At 41.7% G+C, this 21,313-nt stretch overlaps 2 protein-coding genes across 2 annotated transcripts in view; one reads left to right on the plus strand and one right to left on the minus strand.

Moving 5' to 3' along the window:
- CTSO (cathepsin O) overlaps positions 1–3,824 on the plus strand; it is an 18,319-nt gene extending 14,495 nt beyond the window's left edge. The window contains exon 8 of the mRNA XM_066573601.1: positions 948–3,824. Coding sequence (XP_066429698.1) covers positions 948–982 — 35 coding nt within the window. The 3' untranslated portion in view covers positions 983–3,824. The remainder of the gene's footprint in view (positions 1–947) is intronic.
- Positions 3,770–18,470, minus strand: TDO2 (tryptophan 2,3-dioxygenase). Its single transcript, XM_066573600.1, has 12 exons — positions 18,426–18,470; positions 18,230–18,335; positions 18,059–18,149; positions 13,571–13,641; positions 11,471–11,598; positions 8,790–8,976; positions 8,546–8,653; positions 8,055–8,166; positions 6,561–6,618; positions 6,394–6,473; positions 5,715–5,805; positions 3,770–4,352 (listed from the first exon to the last, which is right to left on the minus strand). Exons 1-12 carry the CDS (start codon positions 18,458–18,460, stop codon positions 4,199–4,201), a joined length of 1,221 nt encoding a protein of 406 aa, XP_066429697.1. The 5' UTR covers positions 18,461–18,470; the 3' UTR covers positions 3,770–4,198.
- Positions 18,471–21,313: the final 2,843 nt, after the last annotated feature.

A 21,313-nucleotide genomic window follows, 5' to 3' on the forward strand; every position in this document is an offset into this window, starting at 1 on the left:
TTGTAAGTGCAACCAATCACAGCGCAGTTTTCATTTCTTGTACTGCTGAGGTAAAATGAAATCTGCGCTGTGATTGGTTGCTATGGCCAATACAGAGATTTTCTTTTTGACAGCTTTTATTGAAGTTTTGTGGCCCATCTTGCATTATTATCCCCTGCAATTGTAAAGCAATGATGATAGAATTTTAACCCCTTCCAATCCACTGTCTGACCTCTGAAGACATTATGATTTAAGGCTGTACAGCTCCGATGTTGGAAGACGTCCGTCAGGGTTCTCTTACTGTATATTGCCAGCCTCTCTGCTGTCGGAGCCTATCCAATGTGTCACCTCATGCAGTACTGGCTTTAGCCAGCATATAGCGCCATTGTGTAATGGCAGAAAAAGAGTAAGCCCCCTAGGAAAGCCAGGATACAAATTGGATTGGAAAGGGTTAAGTCTTCTAATGTTCACCAATGTACATTCTACAAGTGATCGTCTGCAGTTTATTGGAATGGCATTAACACCTAAAGATGTGATGGACGTACAGTAGTTACTTCAGCTCAGCCTACTACCAAGCAAACACCGTTGTAGGGCTGATCCTGAGTGTATCCTTTACCAGCCAGTTCATCTCCTATGACTCCCCAGGTCACGTCTTTTAGTGGCTCTGGGATAGGAAGTAGAGGAGCTTTGAGGTGAAAAGCAGAAGGGAATAATAGTATAAAAAACCTTCCTGCTATAGTGCTAATACCTCCAAAAATTGGAAGAGCAATTTTCAGAAACAGAAAAATTGGGTGGGTATAAAGTGTCCTCAGATCAGTACTTCCTCTGTTTTGATGATCTCTGAATAAAGGGCATGTTGCAGGGTCAGGGACATGGTCATCACTTGTCAACATGACCAGGAATTGACGTTGCATGTAACGTATATTAACCCCATCATTTCTTTATTTATATGGCATCTCTATTTGCAGGAATAGCAGATTTTGTGGCGTTCCCAGTAATGTGACTTGGATGCAAACCAGAAGATAACATAAAAGATGGTGGAGAAGTTCTTGTTTTCATCATCGGTTGGTTGGAATCAGTGGTAGTGTCTTTGATGTTTCGGAAGCAGTAAAGTAAATTTAGGCTGGCTCCACATGAGTGAGAAAATCATGCAATTTTTTGCCTGCTGCGATAGTAAAAAAGCAGAATATGAAACCAATTATTTACAATGGTTTCATTTCCATCTGTGATGTTTTCACTGATGCGATGTTGAGGGAATAAAAAATCGTGTCTTGCTCTATCTATCTGCGATGTGCTATTTTTTATCTCCCATGTATTCCTATGCAGGCTTCTTTTTGTCACACCGCACACTACTAACGTGCGTTGCAATGCAATTTTAGCATTCCAAAGTCCCATTGACTTATGCGATAAGAAATCGCGTCAATTTGTCACACAATTTTTTTCGCGGGCGGCAGCAATGCGAGATTATTCTCCAAAAAAGCATTGCTGCCGCTCATAAATCGCAGCGAATAAAGATGTGATTTTGCCACGAGACAAAATCGCAACCGCCCATGTGGAGCCAGCCTTAGAAAGTAATGAGATAAACTTTGCAAAAATCAAAAGCCCCAAGTTAGGGCCTCCAAAGAATATGAGACTTTTGTTATAAATGGTCCATAGTAATCAAAGATCTTACACAGAGGAACTGTTTGGGCTGCGGAATGAAAAAGTTCTGTTCTTTGTTGCTGCATGTTGAAAGAAAAGGAAAGCTTTTACTCTGACGTCTTTCAGTGTTTATGCCAGTATGAGCCAAAGTCCCTTTTACATGCTACGTTGGACTTGGAATGATTTGCCTTTTATAGACCAAAAGGAGACATATATACTATGAAGTAGAGTATTAGGCCTCATGTCCACTTGAAAAATAGTGGACATGCGCAGAATCTGCGGCGGATTCCGCGCTGATTTGCTTTAAATGGTATTTTTTTGCATGCAGATATCCGCACACATTGCTATCAATGTGATAGCAATGTTGCCGATCCGCACGGAATCCGCGGCAGAATGGAGCATGCCGTGTTTTTTCTCCCGCACAATTCTTTTAAAATGCCGTCCGCGGGTGCAAAAATCAATATAATGGACCGCGGATGGCCAATGATTCCCTATGGGCAACACCTGCTGCGGATTCCGCGGCGCAAATCTGCTGCGGAATCCGCAATTCCATTTAGCTAGTGGACATGAGGCCGTAGTGTAGAGAAATGCATTCATAGCACTTACAAAATACAAAAATTGGGGAAAGCCATTGCTGACCTTATGTTTTATACCAGTGCTGTTTTAATACTTTGGTGGGTCCAGAGCCCCTCCACAATGTTACCCTCCAAGGAACTTTTCTGTGCCTTTAAAAAAAATACTAAAAATGTATACAGTGTGGCACTCTACTGCACTAGAGCTGTTCACACCAACGCGCTGTACTGTCTCTTCCCTTCAAACAAGCCATATCCAGCCCCCTCCGTTAAAGCGACACTGAGAATTTTGTGCCAAAACCAATCAGGATAAGAGGATATATTACCTGCAGCTGTTTTTCTCTGACACCCTTCAAATCTGCCAGTTCCAGTCCCTGTTTTCACCCTTCCAAGTTGGCTGCAGCAGTTGTCTAACTACATAACGCTGATTGGCCAGTGCTGATCACATGAGCCGCTTTGACCAATCCGTGAACATGTATAGTGCATTTGTATAACACTGTGGAGATCATGTAGTCTGAAGGTGGCATCGGTTATCTTGGATGCCCAAAAAACAGGACCCAGAACCACAGGATCAGAGGGCTGGCAAAGAACAACTACTGCAGGTAATATACCCTCCTCCCATCCCCCTTCTGGTCCTGGGAAACCAGAGGGTCACTATAAAGGGGTATTCTGGAGACTGGGCAAAATGTTAAAAAATTCACACCTGCGTACATAAAAAAGAACGCAGCGTGTTCTATTTTGCCGCGTAGAGCCTTCTGTTCTCTATAGGTGCATGTGAAAGTACTGTACATATGCAGTTACAGTGTGTATGTGCAGCCTTTTATGAGCATGTTGTTAGAGATGTTCAGAGATGCAATGCAAATGGCTTCACCCCTGTCACAGCCGGTTTTAGTTTTTTAGAGCTATAACTTTTATTTTTGCATAGAAATATCCGTATGATGACTTGCTTTTCGCCGGGCAAGTTGTATTTTATAATGACATCATTCCATCTACCATATAATGTATTAAAAACATTTTTTTTAAATGTAGATATAGTGTAATATAAACAAAATCCACCATTGTTTTTTGAGATGAAAGAGGTATTCTGGGATTTGTTATTTCTATTGTTGACCGATGGGAACCCGCTGCTTGGATTCATGCCTATCTGTCATTAATAGAAAATATAACAAAGTCCTGCAATACCCCCTTAATAGACATACTATGGTGACAGGCATGGAGACCTTCACTAGGCCTCTGACTGCCTTGACAACTGATCAGCACCCCATGATCACATGACAGGGAAAGCCCTCTTTCTGTTTAACCACTTAGATGCCACCCTCAGCATTGGTTGTGGCATCTAAAGCGTTAAGCGGCTGGGATCAGAGTTATCCCCTATCCATACCCCTGCAGGCAGGAGTTACAGTAGCTGTATCAGCAAAAGTGGATTCTGATAACTACCCCTATTATAGAATTACTTTCACATTATATAATCCGTTTGTACTTCCACTAAAATAGAACTCCGTCTAAGAAATATTTGCATAGCAATTTATACAGATCAGATCATGTAAAGGAACAAGTTCACATATATTACGAACAGTTTATTTCTGTTTGATGCTTCATTATAAAGTACATTACATTGTAATATATATGTATTTGTTTTGTTTTATATTTTTACAATGAATTCAGTTTTTCCATATGCCGATTATCTTGTTTGGCAGAGAATCTATTTTATCTACAAAATAAACAATATTGTATATAATAAAGTTTGTACATATTAAATTAATGTATGCCTTGTGGCAGACCATACAATGAAGGTAAATGTTTAAATACTTTACACTGTTATACTCCGTATTATATAATGGTTTATCCATTTTAACAATATACATAGTTTTTAAATATTCTGTTAGTGTTAAATGTTTGTATATTTTGCTTTGATAACACAGGTCATATATCATAACGCAGTATGTTATGTTTATGCAATACAAATAATGGCTTAAAAAGAAGCAGAACGGTTAAATACGGATATCTTAATCTGAGTCATCACTGCTGAAATACGAGCTGTCACAACATTCTGCCGTGTACAGGAATTTGTGGATGCTTGAGTTCAGCCGAGGTACCCAGTGTCTTGGCACCAGAAATGTTGAGAGATTGAACAAATCAACAAACACTTTGTATCTGTCACTGTGGAAGAGGGAGACATTGTTAATTCTAGTCATTTTCTGCCGTTTCCACTTCTCAAAATCATTTGTCTGCTAAATTCTTAAGTACACACTCAAATGTTTAAGTGGATTGTAAAATAAGGATTTAGTAACGCCTAGTGGTTAGAGATGAGCGAACGTGTTCGGCTCCGCCCCTTTTCGCCCAAACACCGAACTTTGCGAGCAATTCCGTGCTCGGGCGAAAAAAGTTTGGGGGTCGCCGTGGCAGCGCGGGGGGGGGGGGGGGGGTGCGGCGGGGAGTGGGGGGGAGAGGGAGAGAGAGAGGGCTCCCCCCTGTTCCCCGCTGCTGCCGCCCACGCCGCCGCGCCTCTCCCCGCCCCCCGGCGCCCCCCGAAGCTTTACGCGCGGACACTGAAGTCCTCGGCAAAGCCGGTGTCCGGGTGCGGAAGTGTTCGTTAAGAACACGTTCGCTCATCTCTACTAGTGGTACCAAGACAAGGCGCCTTCTACTATTATATACAATGCAGAGGAGTCCGCATGGACCAATGATTAGACAAGGGATGTGTCCCAGACTACATGCATTAGGCGCTGGAACTAAATTATAGACATAGCTCTGTCCTAAGAGAGCTGAGCTAAAAAGCAACCAAGGAGCAGGATCTGAGGAAAAATGGATAACAAGTAATCACCCCCAAAGGTACTAGCTGAGGGCCCTTTTACACAGAACAATTATTGTTGAATCGCGGCATATTGGAGCTACCGCGCAGCACCATTTTGGCTGAGCCTCAAAGAGGCTGAAGAGACAGGATTCCACTCCCTTAGATGATGTAGTGGTGACATGGCTAGCGCATCAGTTTCTGCTGTGGATCCACAGCAAATTCCGCAACAAAATCCACACCAATAGTGAGGAAGTTAACGTGGTTTTTGCCCGGAATTTTACATAGATTTTAGTGCGAAATTTCTGATATGTGTGAACCTACTTTTTAATGACCTTTTGTCACGTCAAAAGCTTTGATCAGTGGGGATCCCTACTGCTCAAATCCCCGCTGATCACTAGAATGAGGGTACTGCTGTGCCCCTTCACTGTTTTCACTGTTTGTCGGCTACTGCCAGCAGATGGAGGTGGATACACAGATGTGTATAGAAAATGCCTATAGACCTCCACAACGCTGTCTTCAGTGGCCAGAGGGAGTCGAAGGGACACAGCACTTGGGTGAACTTCAGCCCCCTCATTCTAGCAATCAGTGGGAGTGTCAGCCATGGGACCCTTACATATCTGTTTTGGGCTTCTGACTAGAGAGTCTCTATAAGCATTATTACAGCTTGTGAATATATAGAAATTCTTTCCATATCTTACATTTTAGCTTTTTACTGCCAATCATCTTACCTCACTGTTGAGCGCAAGTAATGATATCCAGATGAACCACCAGTTCCAGTTTTACTGCCAATCATTCTGTGTACCATGCAAACATGATTATCTGTTGGAATATATAGTCAATAACTACAAATTCTGAACATCACCAAAGCAATCTCAATCTTAATAATCATTCCACATATCTCAGGTTAGGTCACTGTCCTTTTTTCATATTTGGATCTTGTTTTACTTTTTAACTATGTGGAATGTTTGACATTCAAGATTAGAAAGGTTGTCCTAGCTAAACACTCCTAGTCTATATATCATATTAGGGCCTTTAAATGCCATATAGCAGGAGTCTACCCCAAGTAGCCCCTCCACTTTTAACAGCAGAGAACCACTGGAAATAGCAACACCTCCTCTGGCAGGCTTAGTGTGACCTTGTATTACAGGGCATAGTTGTCTGCTTAATTGAATTGGCACTATATATATCAGTAGATTGCCAGGTATTTCAGTACCCAGACCTACGGTGATCGGATGATGGTCAAGGCAGCTTACTTTTAAGCAGTGCTTGTCTAGCTAGGTTGATCCCTTTTAAAGGAAATGTCATGCAGAAAACAGAAAAAATATTTTGTGCCAAGGCACCATGATAACTTGTGAAACATTACTATGCTTTTGATTAAGGTGTAACCATCAAACATTTAGTACTTACATCTCCATTTTGTCATCAAAATATCAATGTCCATTAGAGAAGTCAAAAGTTGAAATGGAACCTGGAACCGTGGTTCCTCCCTTCAAAAACAAAATGTGAAATTAGCTTTGGATTGTCATTTTACATTATATAAGAATCTCCTGGGAATTGACCTTCTTTGACCATACCTGTAGAAATATATCATTAAAGCCCCTTTCAATGCTTTATATGAGAGTCGTCTTTCTCCTGCAAAACATAATTTTAATTTCAATATATAATTTTTTTAAAAATTGACTTTGTATATCAGATCGTCTGTTTTAATGGAAACTTCCCAAGAGACCCTATTTCCAAGCTACATCTCAGCTACATGGCAAGCATGTTTTGAGTCACTTTCACCCTTCCATATTTCAGTCAATGTTTCGCATTAGTATTTTAGGCCAAAATCACATGTCTTGTTCTTTGTATAGAGCCAACTTATTCCACAGCGCTTTCAGGTAATTTATTCATTACCCCCCACCAAGCTGGGTACTTGTTTTACCAATCTCAAAAGGATGGAAGGCAGAGACAACCTTGAGCCGGCTACCTGAACCATGCGGGGATTGAACTTGCAATCTTCAGGTTATGAGCGAGAGTTTAGGATTGCATTTTCTTTCCTTAACCCACTGCACCACACAAGGCTCATGTGGAACATAAACTAATAAAAACTGTAATGGAAAGATCTGGACCTCATTTGTGTTTCTTTTAGTTATACCTGGCAAAATACTGCATTGAGAAAGTGGCTTGAAGGTACTTTTATACTGGCGGATTATTGGGTCTGAAAGTTCCTAGGAACCCTTGTTTGCCCAACAATTGGGTAGTGTAAAAGGACGAATGATTAGCCAATGAATAAGCCAACACTTGTTCATCGGCTGATCATGTTTAAGCAAACATAAAAATGCTCGCTAGTTGGCTGCATGTCTTCCTGTGTAAACGGGAGATGTGCAGCCAATCAGTGACAGCTGTATGGTGACCAGCAATCATGTTAATGATCAATCGTCCCCCATAGAGCCGATAATCTGCCTGTGTACGTGGAGGAAACTAGCACTGACCAGCATGCTCACTGTCACTCAGTGGTTGTTGGCACGGGCAGATTATCTGTCCACATAAACCGGCCTAAAGGCCTCAGTGTATTTTGTCCACTGAGTGAAGCCATACCGACTGTAATGTTCTTTATTGCATCATGTAGGCTAAATACATATGATACCACAGTAGCCCTCTCACTCTCTTCTGTGCTGATAAAATCAATATGGGATACAATTAGAGATGAGCGAATATACTCGTTTCGAGTAATTACTCGATCGAGCACCGCGATTTTCGAGTACTTCTGTACTCGGGTGAAAAGATTCGGGGGGAGGCGTGGCGGAGCGGGGTAGCAGCGGGGAACAGGGGGTAGCCCTCCCCCCCCCCTACTCCCCGCTGCAACCCCCCACTCACCCACGGCGCCCCCCCCCCCCCCCCGAATCTTTTCACCCGAGTACAGAAGTACTCGAAAATCGTGGTGCTCGGGCGAAAAAGGGGCGTGTCCGAGTAGGTTCGCTCATCTCTAGATACAATGTACATTTTTCAATGGTTTTGTTTAACAGTTTGTGTAAGACCTTCGCTAATTAGAATATATTAGGTGTATGTTCAGATAGTACTTTTACCTTTACTGAGAAGATGTTCATGACGCTTCTCATCAAACAAAGCTGTAAAGACTTCTTTTTGCTTCTGAAGCTCTGCCAACTGCTCTTCTTTGTCTTCTGAATCTGGTTTGGCCTAATAAAAATATCCAAATATGTTGTTAGAAATGTATTTCTTATTGATGGCGGATATCGTCCTGCATCTGCAACATAAAACCCAGATAGGAATTTCTCTAATTAAGCACATGATCTTCCTTGCGGAATTCCATGTGGAATTGTGATCCTAACATATTTCATTGTACTTTATGGTTACCATGCAATTGTATGCTGTAAGTACAAGCCCTAATAACCACTCTCCCAACCTGTAACTCAGTTCTCATTTAACCAGAAAACAGATTATCTGGTTAGAATTCACATATAAATATTGGAATGTTTGTTCTTTGAAAAGTTCTAGCAATGATTTACAGAGTAACTGGAATTAGAGATTACAAATATTGGCTGTTCAAAACTTTTACCTTAGCCTTTTGGAGCTCCTCCTCTAATCCTTGAAATATATTGATTTGTAGCTTTCCCCAAAAATTAAAGCCAGCTTCCTCTAAGCCCGGTGTGCGCTCCAGCCATGCCTTAAGTAAAAACATATAGTCATTCATTAAAACTGATAAACATGTCAGAAAAGTTCATTTCTTTTTTTAATTTGATTTCAACCTATAACAATGCTTTTTCCATTATGGATGCGGTATCTTGCATTTATTAGCTTACCTCAACAAGGCCCAGAAGGGTAGGTTCCTCCTCAGAATTAAGAAGTATTTCATTTTCCTTTCCCTTGAAATTATCACGGTAATGGCGTCTGTTATAGGGAACCCTCAGACTTTCTGGGACACCGATTTTATTTTCCAGGACCCGAAACTGCAAGCTCTGAAAGCCCGAAGCAGGTGACAAGTATTCTCTTTGGAAACAGAAGCAAATATACATAATACAATTTCCATATTAGAAATTTAACCATTACTGTAGATTTGCTACGGGTATAAAATACACTTTGTATCTGGAATTAAAGCAGTTTTCCAGTTGCGAATTATTGATGCTCTATTTTCACAATTGGCCATCAAAATTAGATTGGCTAGTGTCTAGCACCCAGGCTATTCACTAATCAGCTGTTCACCAGACCATTGTGCTCCAGCACTGAGCTGATTTCTACGGGAAGCGCATAGCTTTGTTCTCACAGTAGTGGCCCAGCTTGATATTACAGGCAAAGTTCTCATTCACTTCAGTGGGAATTTTGCCTGTAATACCATGCCTGCTCAGTGCAGTGAGAACGGAGCTGTCTACTTCCTGTAGAAATCAGCCCAGGCCACAAATGCATCAGCCCACCATCCAGCTGCTTGGCAAGATTCAGGAAGGCAGATTAGCCAATCTACTATTGAGAGTTTATCCTGAAGATAAGCCATCAGTAATTTATAACTGAACAACCCATCTAGGGTAGTCTGGTTTGCACAAACACTGTTTACAGCAACAATGGTCTCCTGATGATGCTAGACGCCCCATGGCCAGGTTTTTGCTAAAGAAAGTGGCCTATAGGTGCATTCTTCTTTCTTGCTGCATTACAGGACCATTTGTGTAATACACGAGAAAGATACTTTTTGTAGTGTCTGACTTCTCTGGCTACTATGTGAGGACCCCAGGTCTTTAAAAATTATTTGTCAAAACAAGATTAAGCACTAAAGGAGTTGTCATTTTGCAGCAAAATGCTGCATGCAGTTACATCTCAGGCAGATATGTAAATGATTACAGTTGTGGTGTGATTAGATGGATAATCTTGTCATCTGAGGCCCTAAAAGTAGTTCCACCCTTGGCTTATAAAAAGGCTCTCAAAGCTACTTGTGTAGGACCAGTGGATGTGTGAGGGCACGCACACAGGGCGACCAGGCTCAGGACCGCCTCGACAGACCACCATTTGCGAGGATTGTTTGATTCTCTGACAAGCACAAGCAGCTCCAACTGTTTTATTTTCCGCCATTCAGAGACAGGTGATACTATTCTCACAAGCCCCTATGTTTGTCGGAACCATTTCCAAGGTCTTGTCTGAAGGATATTTGGTCTCACAGCCTCCATTACGTGTACTGCCTTTGACACCCACCCAGCATCGCCTCTGTTTGCAGTGCTGTTGGGAATGTCAAAACTGGACTGCTACGGAGTGGAACAGGGTTGTCTTTCAGCGGCGAATGCAGGTTTAATTTGGGCACTGATGTTGGCTGTGTTCGTGTCTGGGCACTAAGGGGTGAGGTGCTCACCCCTGCCTTTGTTGTGGAGTAGCACACTACCTTCACTGCTGGTATGATGGTCTGGGGGGCCATCGCATACAACAGTCAGTCACCCCTAGTAGTGATATGAGGGACAAAGGCAGCTCAGTGATATGTTCAGGACATCCTGCAGCCGCATGTGTTCCTCTCATGGCAGGACTTCCAGGAGGCATTTTCCAATAGGATAATGCTCCATGACATTGCCACACTCTCGTGGCCTGCGTGATTGCTAGATTTATTTCTAATAGAACGTATGGGACCATCTTGGATGCCAACTTTTACAGCTATGACTATGAGTTCGCACAACCTTATTACTCAGTTACAGCAAATGTGGACCGATATACTGCAGGATACCATACAGAACCTGTATGACTTCATGTCTGCCTGTATTTCATCTTGCATCCAAGCTAGAGGCAGCCCAGCAGGGTACTAGAGCATCCATGCCCACCTGTATCACATCTTGTATCCAAGCTAGAGGCGGTACGACAGGGTACTAGAGCCTCCATGCCCACCTGTATCACATCTTACATCCAAGCTAGAGGCGGTGCAACAGGGTACTAGAGCCTCCATGCCCACCAGTATCACATCTTACATCCCAGCTAGAGGAGGTACAACAGGGTACTAGAGCCTCCATGCCCACCAGTATCACATCTTACATCCAAGCTAGAGGAGGTACAACAGGGTACTAGAGCCTCCATGCCCACCAGTATCACATCTTACATCCAAGCTAGAGGCAGCCCAGCAGGGTACTAGAGCATCCATGCCCACCTTTATCACATCTTGTAACCAAGCTAGAGGTGGTACAGCAGGGTACTAGAGCTTCCTTTCAAGTGTTCCGTTTTCTGCATTAAATGATCCTTTTGCTCTGATATTGTAATCACTTTTATCAACATTACAATCACACTTAGAAAGCTTTATTTGATTCCAGCAACTCCATCTTGGTGCTTGATTTTTTTTTTTACAATGAGTGCATATGCCAGTGTGCATAACTGTTCCCTTCTTTCTGACAGGGCTTCTACTTGGATTATAAATTTGCTGGATAGTTAAGAATTTTAGTAACGTAATTGGTGTATCCCACTTTAAATTCATCACTTTAGGGCTGTCTTGAATCATTTTACTTACTATAATACACTAAGTTACTACCTGAAATCAAAGAAATCCATAGGGGTCATTGTTTCTAAAACTGAGAATTGTTCAACCAGTAGTTTAAGTATCATGGAAATGCGATGAATGCGAGTCACAACCTTCAGCATATTTCTTTCATCTCTTACCTGTGGAAAAAAGATTTAGATCTGAAGTAGTAAAATCTCATAGAAGGTTTATTTTTACATAAATAGTGTCAGTGTTATCCAGCACTGTGGGAAGAAAATGTATTCACTTTTTTTTCCTTCAGCATTTCAGCAGTCTAAAGGCCCATTTAGACGGGATGAATGTCGGGCAAAAGATGCCCCCCACTCGTCCACATACTTGCTCTCATGCTGCTGCATAGGATCTAGTATCACTGGCTCACAGTAGGGTGGCTGTGGGAGATTTCACTCCTCGCGCTTCCCCACCCCTCTCCATTGACTTAACATAGTGGTCGTTCAGTACTGAATGGCTGTTAATTACACAGAACGATCATCATTCAGCTCATCGTCCATCATTTATGCTGCATAAACGATGGACGATCAGCTGATCGCTCAGTGTAAATAGCAGCCGTTCAGTACTGAACGGCCGCTATGTTAAGTCAATGGAGAGGTGTGGGGGAGAGAGCGAGGAATGAAATCTCCTGCAGCCTCCTTGCCCCCTTCTGGTCGCTCTATGAGCGAGCCACCGTACTAGCTCCTGTGAAATAGCACGGGAGCGACTGTATGCGGGAACGAGTGTCGGGCATCATTTGCCCGACATTCGTCCTGTCTAAATGGGCCTTAACACATTCAGCCACATACTAGGGCCAATTTTCTAGGAAGACATTTGGACCTACTTATCAGTATATTGTTATTGTGTAAGGAAACCCGTAGAAAATTAATAAATGAAGCTCTGTACAATCGTTGCTATAGTCATATTTAAGCATAGGATCCCAAAGCTACACACTAAGCAATCGTACCCACTTCTGTTTTTTTAACACTGCATTTTTTTAATGCGAATGTCAATGGGACTTTCTAATGTTAAAATCACAACGCACAAAAATCGCAAAGCACAAACTTGTGATGTGTTTTTAACATTAGAAAGTCCCATTGACATTCACGTAAAAAAAAAACACAGCTTTAAAAAAGCGCAAGTGGGTAGGAGCCCTAATAGTGACTAAACACTTAGCCATCATATCATCCATAATAGTAGTAAAAGTATTGAAATTCTTAATTGTATGCCATGACCCAAAGTGATTCCCAGAGAATGAATGTTCCAGTGATATTGGCATTGGGTCACTTTGGTGTAACAATTGCAAAGCATAATATGCTAATAATTGCAATATGATTTTTGGCGGTTCACAGTATGAATCCGCTGATGATTGTAGGTGTTGACGTAAAGTGGGTATTCCAGGCACAGACTAACATTTTAAAATCTAATGTACAATATCACAATAAATCGTTTTGTAATAATTTCACTCCACCTGGTCTAGCTACTTTCTTCATTTTCTATTTCACATGGCCCTCAGCCTAAAAAATGTCTCCACTTTCTCCCCTGTCCATAAGCTCCAACTTCCTGTGAGCAGTGCATGATGGGAGTACAGGAGTGGAAGCACTGTGCTGTATTGCTCATGTGCCGGATCATCCGGTCTGTCTACTTCAGCAGGATTTCTCTGGCACTGTGAGAAGGAGGTTGGGGCCAGTAAGTTGTAGGACCTGTGAGCTGTGGGCAGAGCTACAGCGCTGGCCAGTAAACAAGCTCTATGCATGCTGGAAGTTGTAGTTTACAGTCTGCTGCTGTGCTTACTACAAAAGTGGTGAATGTAAACACAGCAGCAGGATGAAGAAGAGGGTCCTGACCGGCAAATAAAAGATATTTGTTGCCACTATTTAAATATGCCCCCTAGATTTCACCATTTTCAGAATTTCTATTTTGTACCCGGAAAACCCCTTTAAGCAAATGTTAGTTGAAACTTTGATGATGGATACATTGCTGTAGGTATGCCATCAAATCTACTGAAAATCAACAGTGTATTTACCCATTATTAGGCTCTACAAATGAATCAAGTGGAACAGAATTATATAAAGTCAGTAAAGATATTCAGAACTTTTTGTCTTATTTAAGCTGTTAACTTACATGTCCATTTTGAAAAACTTCTCTGATAGAATCCAATTCCCAGAGTATTTGCTTAAACCAAAGTTCATATGCTACGGTAAAAAAAAAAAAAAGTTTTCATATATTATAGGTAGTAATATTGTACACATGGCGGTTTAACAGTTCTGTGTGCTATACTCAGCAGACATCTCTAATTAAGTAATGTGTAGACTGAAAATAAGATGACAGAAGCAGTAATAAGTTGCTATTGTCTGCTCCCCAAGGCATCCAACTGGCTCTAATTACCAAGGCTACCTGTGCTGCACATTTACAAGGAGCATGTTTTAGATGGGTTGTCCTGATCCTCAGGATGGGTCACCAGTAGTTGATCAGCAGCGGTCTGCCACTCAGGATCCCCACTAATCAGCTGTCCATGGGTAGCAGTACTGACAGTGCTGGAAGCCAATAGTGTTGTCCATATTGCAGTGGCCTGAGGTGGTCCTTCAGGCATATCTCTTGTTGAATGCAATGGGAGTTGTGACTGCAGTACCAATCTAGGCCACTGTAATGTTGACAGCGCTGTCCGCACTGACAGCGGGTCTGGCAAACGGATGAACACAATTGCGGCCTCCAACTTGAATGGCTGAAAATAGGATCCTAAAGCAGCAGATCAGAGGGACATTGGCAGAGAAGAATGACAACAGGTTATATACCCCGCTCTCTGGTCTCAGGACAGAAAGTGGCCCGAAACTCAGGCAGCTGCTGCCAAGACAAATAGGATCATGGGGTGCATCAAAAGAGGAATAGGGGCACATTGTTCTAACCAGTGACTTTTCAAGTCACTGGTTAGACCACACATGGAATATTATATACAGTTTTGGTTACTGCAACTCAAGAAGGACATATCAGAGCTTAAGTGGGTTCAAAGGTGGGCAACTAAATTAATAAATGAAATACTATATTACTATATATTACAACCAGAGGGTTACTTTAACCCCTTCCCGGCCCAGGACGTACCGGTACGTCCCGGGGATAGTGCGAGATCACATATGATCCAGCGCTATCCCGCAGCAGGAGCCGGCTGTCAGTCACAGCCAGCGTCCCGCTGCAACAGCGGGGGGCATCGGAGATGCGCCCCCCGCTGTTAACCCCTTCCCTGCCGCGATCTAAGTAGAGTACCAACCTAGGCCACTGTAATGTTGACAGCGCTATCTTCTTTCAGTGCTGTCCACACTGACAGCGGGCCTGGCAAACGGATGATCGCAATTGCAGCTTCCAACTTGGATGGCTGAAAATAGGATCCCAAAGCAGCAGATCAGAGGGACATTGGCAGAGAAGAATGACAACAGGTTATATACCCCGCCCTCTGGTCTCAGGACAGAAAGTGGCCCGAAACTCAGGCAGCTGCTGCCAAGACAAATAGGATCATGGGGTGCATCAAAAGAGGAATAGGGGCACATTGTTCTAACCAGTGACTTTTCAAGTCACTGGTTAGACCACACATGGAATATTATATACAGTTTTGGTTACTGCTACTCAAGAAGGACATATCAGAGCTTAAGTGGGTTCAAAGGTGGGCAACTAAATTAATACATGAAATACTATATTACTATATATTACAACCAGAGGGTTACTTTAACCCCTTCCCGGCCCAGGACGTACCGGTACGTCCTGGGGATAGCGCAAGATCACATATGATCCAGCGCTATCCCGCAGCAGGAGCCGGCTGTCAGTCACAGCCAGCGTCCCGCTGCAACAGCAGGGGGGCATCGGAGATGCGTCCCCCGCTGTTAACCCCTTCCCTGCCGCGATCTAAGTAGATCGCGGCAGGGAAAGAGTTCACAGAGGGACCGCACTCCCTCTATGTCTCCGGCTGGCACTTGCGATGTCATCGCGAGAGCCCGGCCTGTCACCATGGCAACAGGATGCCAGACACTGGCGTCCTGTATTGCTATGCCTATGATCGCTGTATAAGCGATACGGCATGGCAGGGCAGTAGCTCTGCCATGCCTTATCACAGCGATCATAGGCACAGTGCTGCAAGTCCCTCAGAGGGACTCAAATTGTGTAAAAAAAAGAAAAGAAAAATGTAAAAAAAAAAATGTTAAAAAACCCCTTTTTTGTGCTTTTTCTAATATTAGCATAAAAAAAGGTAAAAAAAAATTAAACCCCCACATATTGGGTATTGACGCGTCCATAACGATGTGTACAAAAATCTGAACACGCTTTTTATTTTGTACGGCAAAAAGCGTAACAAAAAACGCTAAAAAACAGAGGCAAAATGCTAAGTTTTAGCATTTTGCCTCCCAAAAAATGCAATAAAAGTGATAAAAAAGTTGTACATTCCCCAAAATAGAACCAACAAAAACTACAGCTTGTCTTGCAAAAAGTAAGCCCTTATAGAGCTCCGTACATAGAAAAATAAAAAAGTTACAAGACTTTGAATGCAGCTATAGAGAAAAAAAAAGATTTCCAAGAAAAAGGGTTTTTATTGCAAAAAAGTGTAAAAACCTAAAAAAAATATAACAATTTTGGTATCGTTGTAACCGTACCGACCCGCAGAAAACATTTAGTGTGTCATTTATGCTGCATGATTAACGCTGTAAAAAAAAAAAAATATATATATATATATGGCAGAATTGATGCATTTTCTCTCCCTGTTATCATAAAAAAAATAATAAAAGTTTTACGATATAGCCTATGTACCCAAAAGTGGCACCGATAAAAACTACAGCTCGCCACGCAAAAAACAAGCCCTTATAAGGCCGCGTCGACGGAAAAATAAAAAAGTTATGGCTTTTGAAAAATGGAGATGGAAAAATACCAAAAATCGCTTGGTCCTCAACGCCAAAATAGGCCATGTCATTAAGGGGTTAATTACATAGTATGTGATGATATGAAAAAATATTGCCCACTGCCCGTAATATAAAGCATGCATTACCGTGTGATTGTTTCACTAACTAGATTGACCCGATGTTTGCTACGCGAACATAAAATGTTTAGAAAAATGGTTGTAAATGTTTTAAGAACTAATTATTTTAATTGGCAAGGACTTCATGATAAACTACATTTTCAGTGTACCAACTTCCATCTGAGTGTACCCCTTGAACTGTTTGCCATCCACGGCTTGGTCTTCCACGTTTTGGGAACATGGTAACAGTCAAACTGGTAGCACTTGATATGAACGTCGCTTACCAACGCTTGACTTTTCCTAGCGGCGCTGTTGGCTGAGGCAGAACAGCGCCACTAGACTTAACATAGGAACTTTCCCTTTCACAGAGAAGACTTGTCTAAAATGATATACCTTTATTAAATTAAATATTCTGTCTCACTCTCTCAGCATGATGAGGTATCCATGACCCGATTGGCGATGATACACCTCATGCTTTATTGTCTATGTCAGTAATTGTGCCCTATATGTATTAATTTTAATATTTAATTTAATAAAGGTATATCATTTTAGACAAGTCTTCTCTGTGAAAGGGCTTAGCTGTAATAGATAGACTTTACTGCCTCTTCTGTGAATTCTAAGTTAACATAGGAACTTTGACCTGTCCTGACAGTCACTCAATTTATCAAACTCAAATTTTAGGATTTTATGATGGTGCTGAGAATGTCACAAATCTAATGAAACAAAAATCATTCACCAAAGGTCACGCAAAGGGGTCAAAGTGTGGTGCAAGAAAAAGCCTGTATGCTTTTTTATATTTAATATGCTTAATAGAGGCATAGAGAGTGCATTATTTGTGACCAATAGTTATGGTGGTCTTTCTACCTTACATCTTATTGATATCAACAGTAAATCAATACATCAATAGATGAATAATGGTATTGTATTACATCCTAAACATTTATAGCAAATCCATGAGATATGCAAAAAATTCCTGATAGGTGTGGGTTCTAGAGGTCTGTCGAACATTCACCTGTTAGTATCAGAGATTCATGGTACTGTCTATTGATATGTCATAAATGATCCAAGCGCTTCTCGGGATAAAAAGGTGGATCCACTTGATGGATATTCAGTTATGAAATTTATTGCAAAGCATTTCAGCCCTTATAGGACCTTTATCAAGCATGCTTGATAAAGGTCCTATAAGGGCTGAAACGTGTTGCAATAAATTTCATAACTGAATATCCATCGAGTGGATCCACCTTTTTATCCCGAGAAGCGCTTGGATCATTTTTTTCTTTTTTCCTTTGGATTCCACACCATTGCGTCCCCCGCTTCCAGGGGGACACAAAGACCTGAGCAGCTCTCCTTTCAGGATTGGGATAAAGATCGTCCATTCTTACAGGCTTTCCTGGACTTGGAGGTACCAGTGTGAGTCACCTCCATGTGATTCCACTGAGTACCGGGGTAAGTCCATTACATTCATTTCTCATTTTATTTGGATTTCGTATACGTAGGGGCGCTATACTGATTCCTGCACATTTGTTTTATTTAGATATGTCATAAATGTTAGACGGAAGTAGTCTTCTTCCATACACAGTTGCAAGATTTCTAAGACTACAACATTATTCTGCACATACCTTGATGAGTGACTATGAAAAGGTGTTCATCATGAATTTTATTTCCCTTCTTTTCACTCTGTAGTTCTTGCGCATTCAAAACTTTGTGAAGCTTTAAAAAAATCGAACAAACAATTATTTTGGGCTTACCCTTGTATACCATAGGTAGCATTAAAAAATTGCCTCACATACTTGTAGATAGTCCCCATATATGAGTCCTCCTCTGCTGGCCTTATTCATTCCTTCTTGTGAGCTGTCTCCATTTTTGTCTTCCAGCGATAGTTCGCTGAAAGTGTAGCTTAAAGAGATTACAGTTTAGAATTATTTACAGTGTTGTCAGATATTCTACTGCCTGAGAAGAAGAATTCTTTAGAGTAAAACTACTTACCGATACCTCGACCCCATAAACGGACAGCCACTCATGATTCTGATGTCTTCTTCAATGTCCAATAAACTGGACATCTCTCTTCACACTAGTATTTATATCTGCTGCTCATGTCCTTTCACCCAATCACCACACTGCTCCCTCTCTCTGCCCATGCAATGTCAATAATTATTAAACTATGACCAAGGTATCTGTCACTGTTTACTATCACTTTGTTCCAACCCGAAGTCATGCCAGTAATTGTCGTAGTTAGTTGTAACAATGGATTGTAAGTTATGTAGAACATCCGTCTTGGGTAAATGTATAATGAAAAAAGTTTAGTACTGTGTTAGTAGAGCAAAATGTGATTGTTCCCAGCAAGAGAAACAAAGTGATCTTGTAGATGTGATAACTTTTAGCCATTTAAAGGTATTATAACTACAAGATTACTTGGTTTCTCTCGATGGGAACAATCACAGGTAAATCTATGTCATTGCAATAGTAAACTTTTGATGTTGACAAGTTGTATTTTTTAATGACATCGTTTTGTGGGTAAATATAATGTATAACTTTAATTTTTTTTTTTTGGGGGGGGGGGGTGATTGGGAAAAATAGAAATGATAACAATTCCAGCAATACCAAGTTTATACAGTTTTTTACGTTTGCTATTTTTGCACACTAAAACACTTTTTTTTATGTGGTCGCATTCCAAGAGCCATAGCATTTTTATTTTTCTAGCAACAGAGCTTTATGAGGGCTTGCTTTTTGCAGGATGAACTCTAGTCTTTAGAGTCTCTAGTCTTTATTCAACTTTTGGGAACATATGACATTTTTATTCCATTTTTTCCTAGAGGAAAAATTAATGTAAATGTAAAATTAATTCTGTGAGTCAGTAAAATTTCATCCATACCAATTTTTTTGTGGTATTTTACAACTTTTCATGCCCCCTCACTTATATGTGATCGCAGTTATCCATTGGTTAATGGCGATCGTATGACTGGGGGCCACACAACACAGCCCCCCATGACAGCTCCAGGCTCTCAGCCACCTCCAATAGTCGATAGCAGGAAACTGTCACACGCATGGACCCCAGGGCTTTATTCTACAAGGCTAGCGTGTTTTTTGGCCCTGTAGAATAATGCCCAGATACCCAGGATGTGAAAACACGTATTGGTGGTCACTAAGGGGTTAATAAGATTTCCTCTTCCAGTTATTGACAAGTAAAGACGACTCAAGACCTTTTACCAAGAAAATTGCCAGAGGCAAGAGAATAGCCTAATGGTTATACCCTCCCAAGCAAAAAAAAAAAAAGGTATACTTTATTAACATATATGTGCTCAAAAAAGGACACTTTAAAATAAAGGAGTAGGTGGCTGAACTAGATTTGGACTATGGCCATAGAGGAACTAAGTGTATGTTACCTAGGCAAGCTGAAAAGGTGTAATACAAAAGTGTGAGTTAATAGAGGTACACTGCAAACAGCCTGATTACAAGTTTCCTCGGTAAGCTGAAAGTGCAGCCATTTATAGCCACTGTCATATTCACACAGCATGCTGTCCTCGGGGAAACAAGATAGCTGCAGGCAACAAATACTGGGACACACATGGTGTTAGTTGATAGAGATGTTGTAAGAAGCCTCCAGTACACTGCTACTTTATAGAGGTGCTATAAGAAGCAGGCAAAATATAAGATTCGGTACATTGCTTTGCTAATTATATCTTAATCACAGTTGTGACATAGGCTGCAAATATCAGAGAGATCTCTGTATATTCATATAGCATATGAGCTGCTGTATTATCCAGTAAACTGTAATGCTGAATGTGCATTGAACTGAGCTCACTTGATAAAGCCTTGTGTGAGGGCATGTGTTATATGTTTTTTAGATTGGGTTTAGGGATGGCTCCACTATACAGTATATGTTTATAGATAGCTAGACATCTAGCCAGTCCCTTTGTGGTTTAACCCTTTCCAATCCACAGTCTGACGTCTGAAGACATTCTGATTGAAGGCTGTACAGTTCCGATGTTGGAAGACATCCGTCAGAGTATTCTTAGTGTATATTACTGGCTGCTCTGTTGTTGAGGACCTCTCTGGCATGTCACATACTCCAGTACTGGCTCTAGCCAGCAGACGGCGCCATTGTATAATGGCAGAAAGAGAAAGCCCCCTAGGAAACCCTGAATCCCAAATTGGATTGCAAAGGGTTAATAGAGACGGCTAAAAAAAAACAACCCTTGACCTGACCGACGCTGCCAACTACTGACCCATCTCGAACCTGCCCTTTGTCACTAAATGATTAGAATGCCTAGTCTATTCCCGCCTCACACACTTTCTCCCTGATGACTCTCTTCTTGACCTCCTCCAATCCAGTTTCCGCACCATACACTTGACCAAAACTTCCCTCACAAAAAGTATCAAATGACCTGATGACGACAAGGTCGAGAGTTAACTACTCCCTACTAATTGTCCTTGATCTCTACACTGCATTTGACACTGTTGACCATGACCACCTCCTCACTATGCTTCACTTTATTGGCTTAAAGGATACTGCGCTCTCCTGGTTCTCCTCCTATCTCTCTGACTGCTCTTTCAGCATCTCCTTTGCTGACTCCATCTCTTCTCCACTTCCTCTTGCTGTCGGGTTTCCCCGGGCTCGGGCCTTGGTCCCTTCCTCTTCTCTATCTACATAGCCCCAATTGGACAAACCTTCCACAAATTTGGCCTCCAATACCATCTCTACGCTGACGACACCCAGCTATATACCTCTTCCTGTGACATCTCTGCACCATTCCTCAAAAATCTCACTGACTGTCTCCTGCCTCTAACACTATGTCCTCCCTCTTTCTCAAACTTAACCTCTCAAAAACTGACCTTGTAATACCGCCCTCAACTAGCCGACCTCCCCCCAACAT

This window comes from Eleutherodactylus coqui, chromosome 7 (genome assembly GCF_035609145.1).
Source record: "Eleutherodactylus coqui strain aEleCoq1 chromosome 7, aEleCoq1.hap1, whole genome shotgun sequence".
In the NCBI taxonomy this organism is placed as follows: Eukaryota; Metazoa; Chordata; class Amphibia; order Anura; family Eleutherodactylidae; genus Eleutherodactylus; species Eleutherodactylus coqui.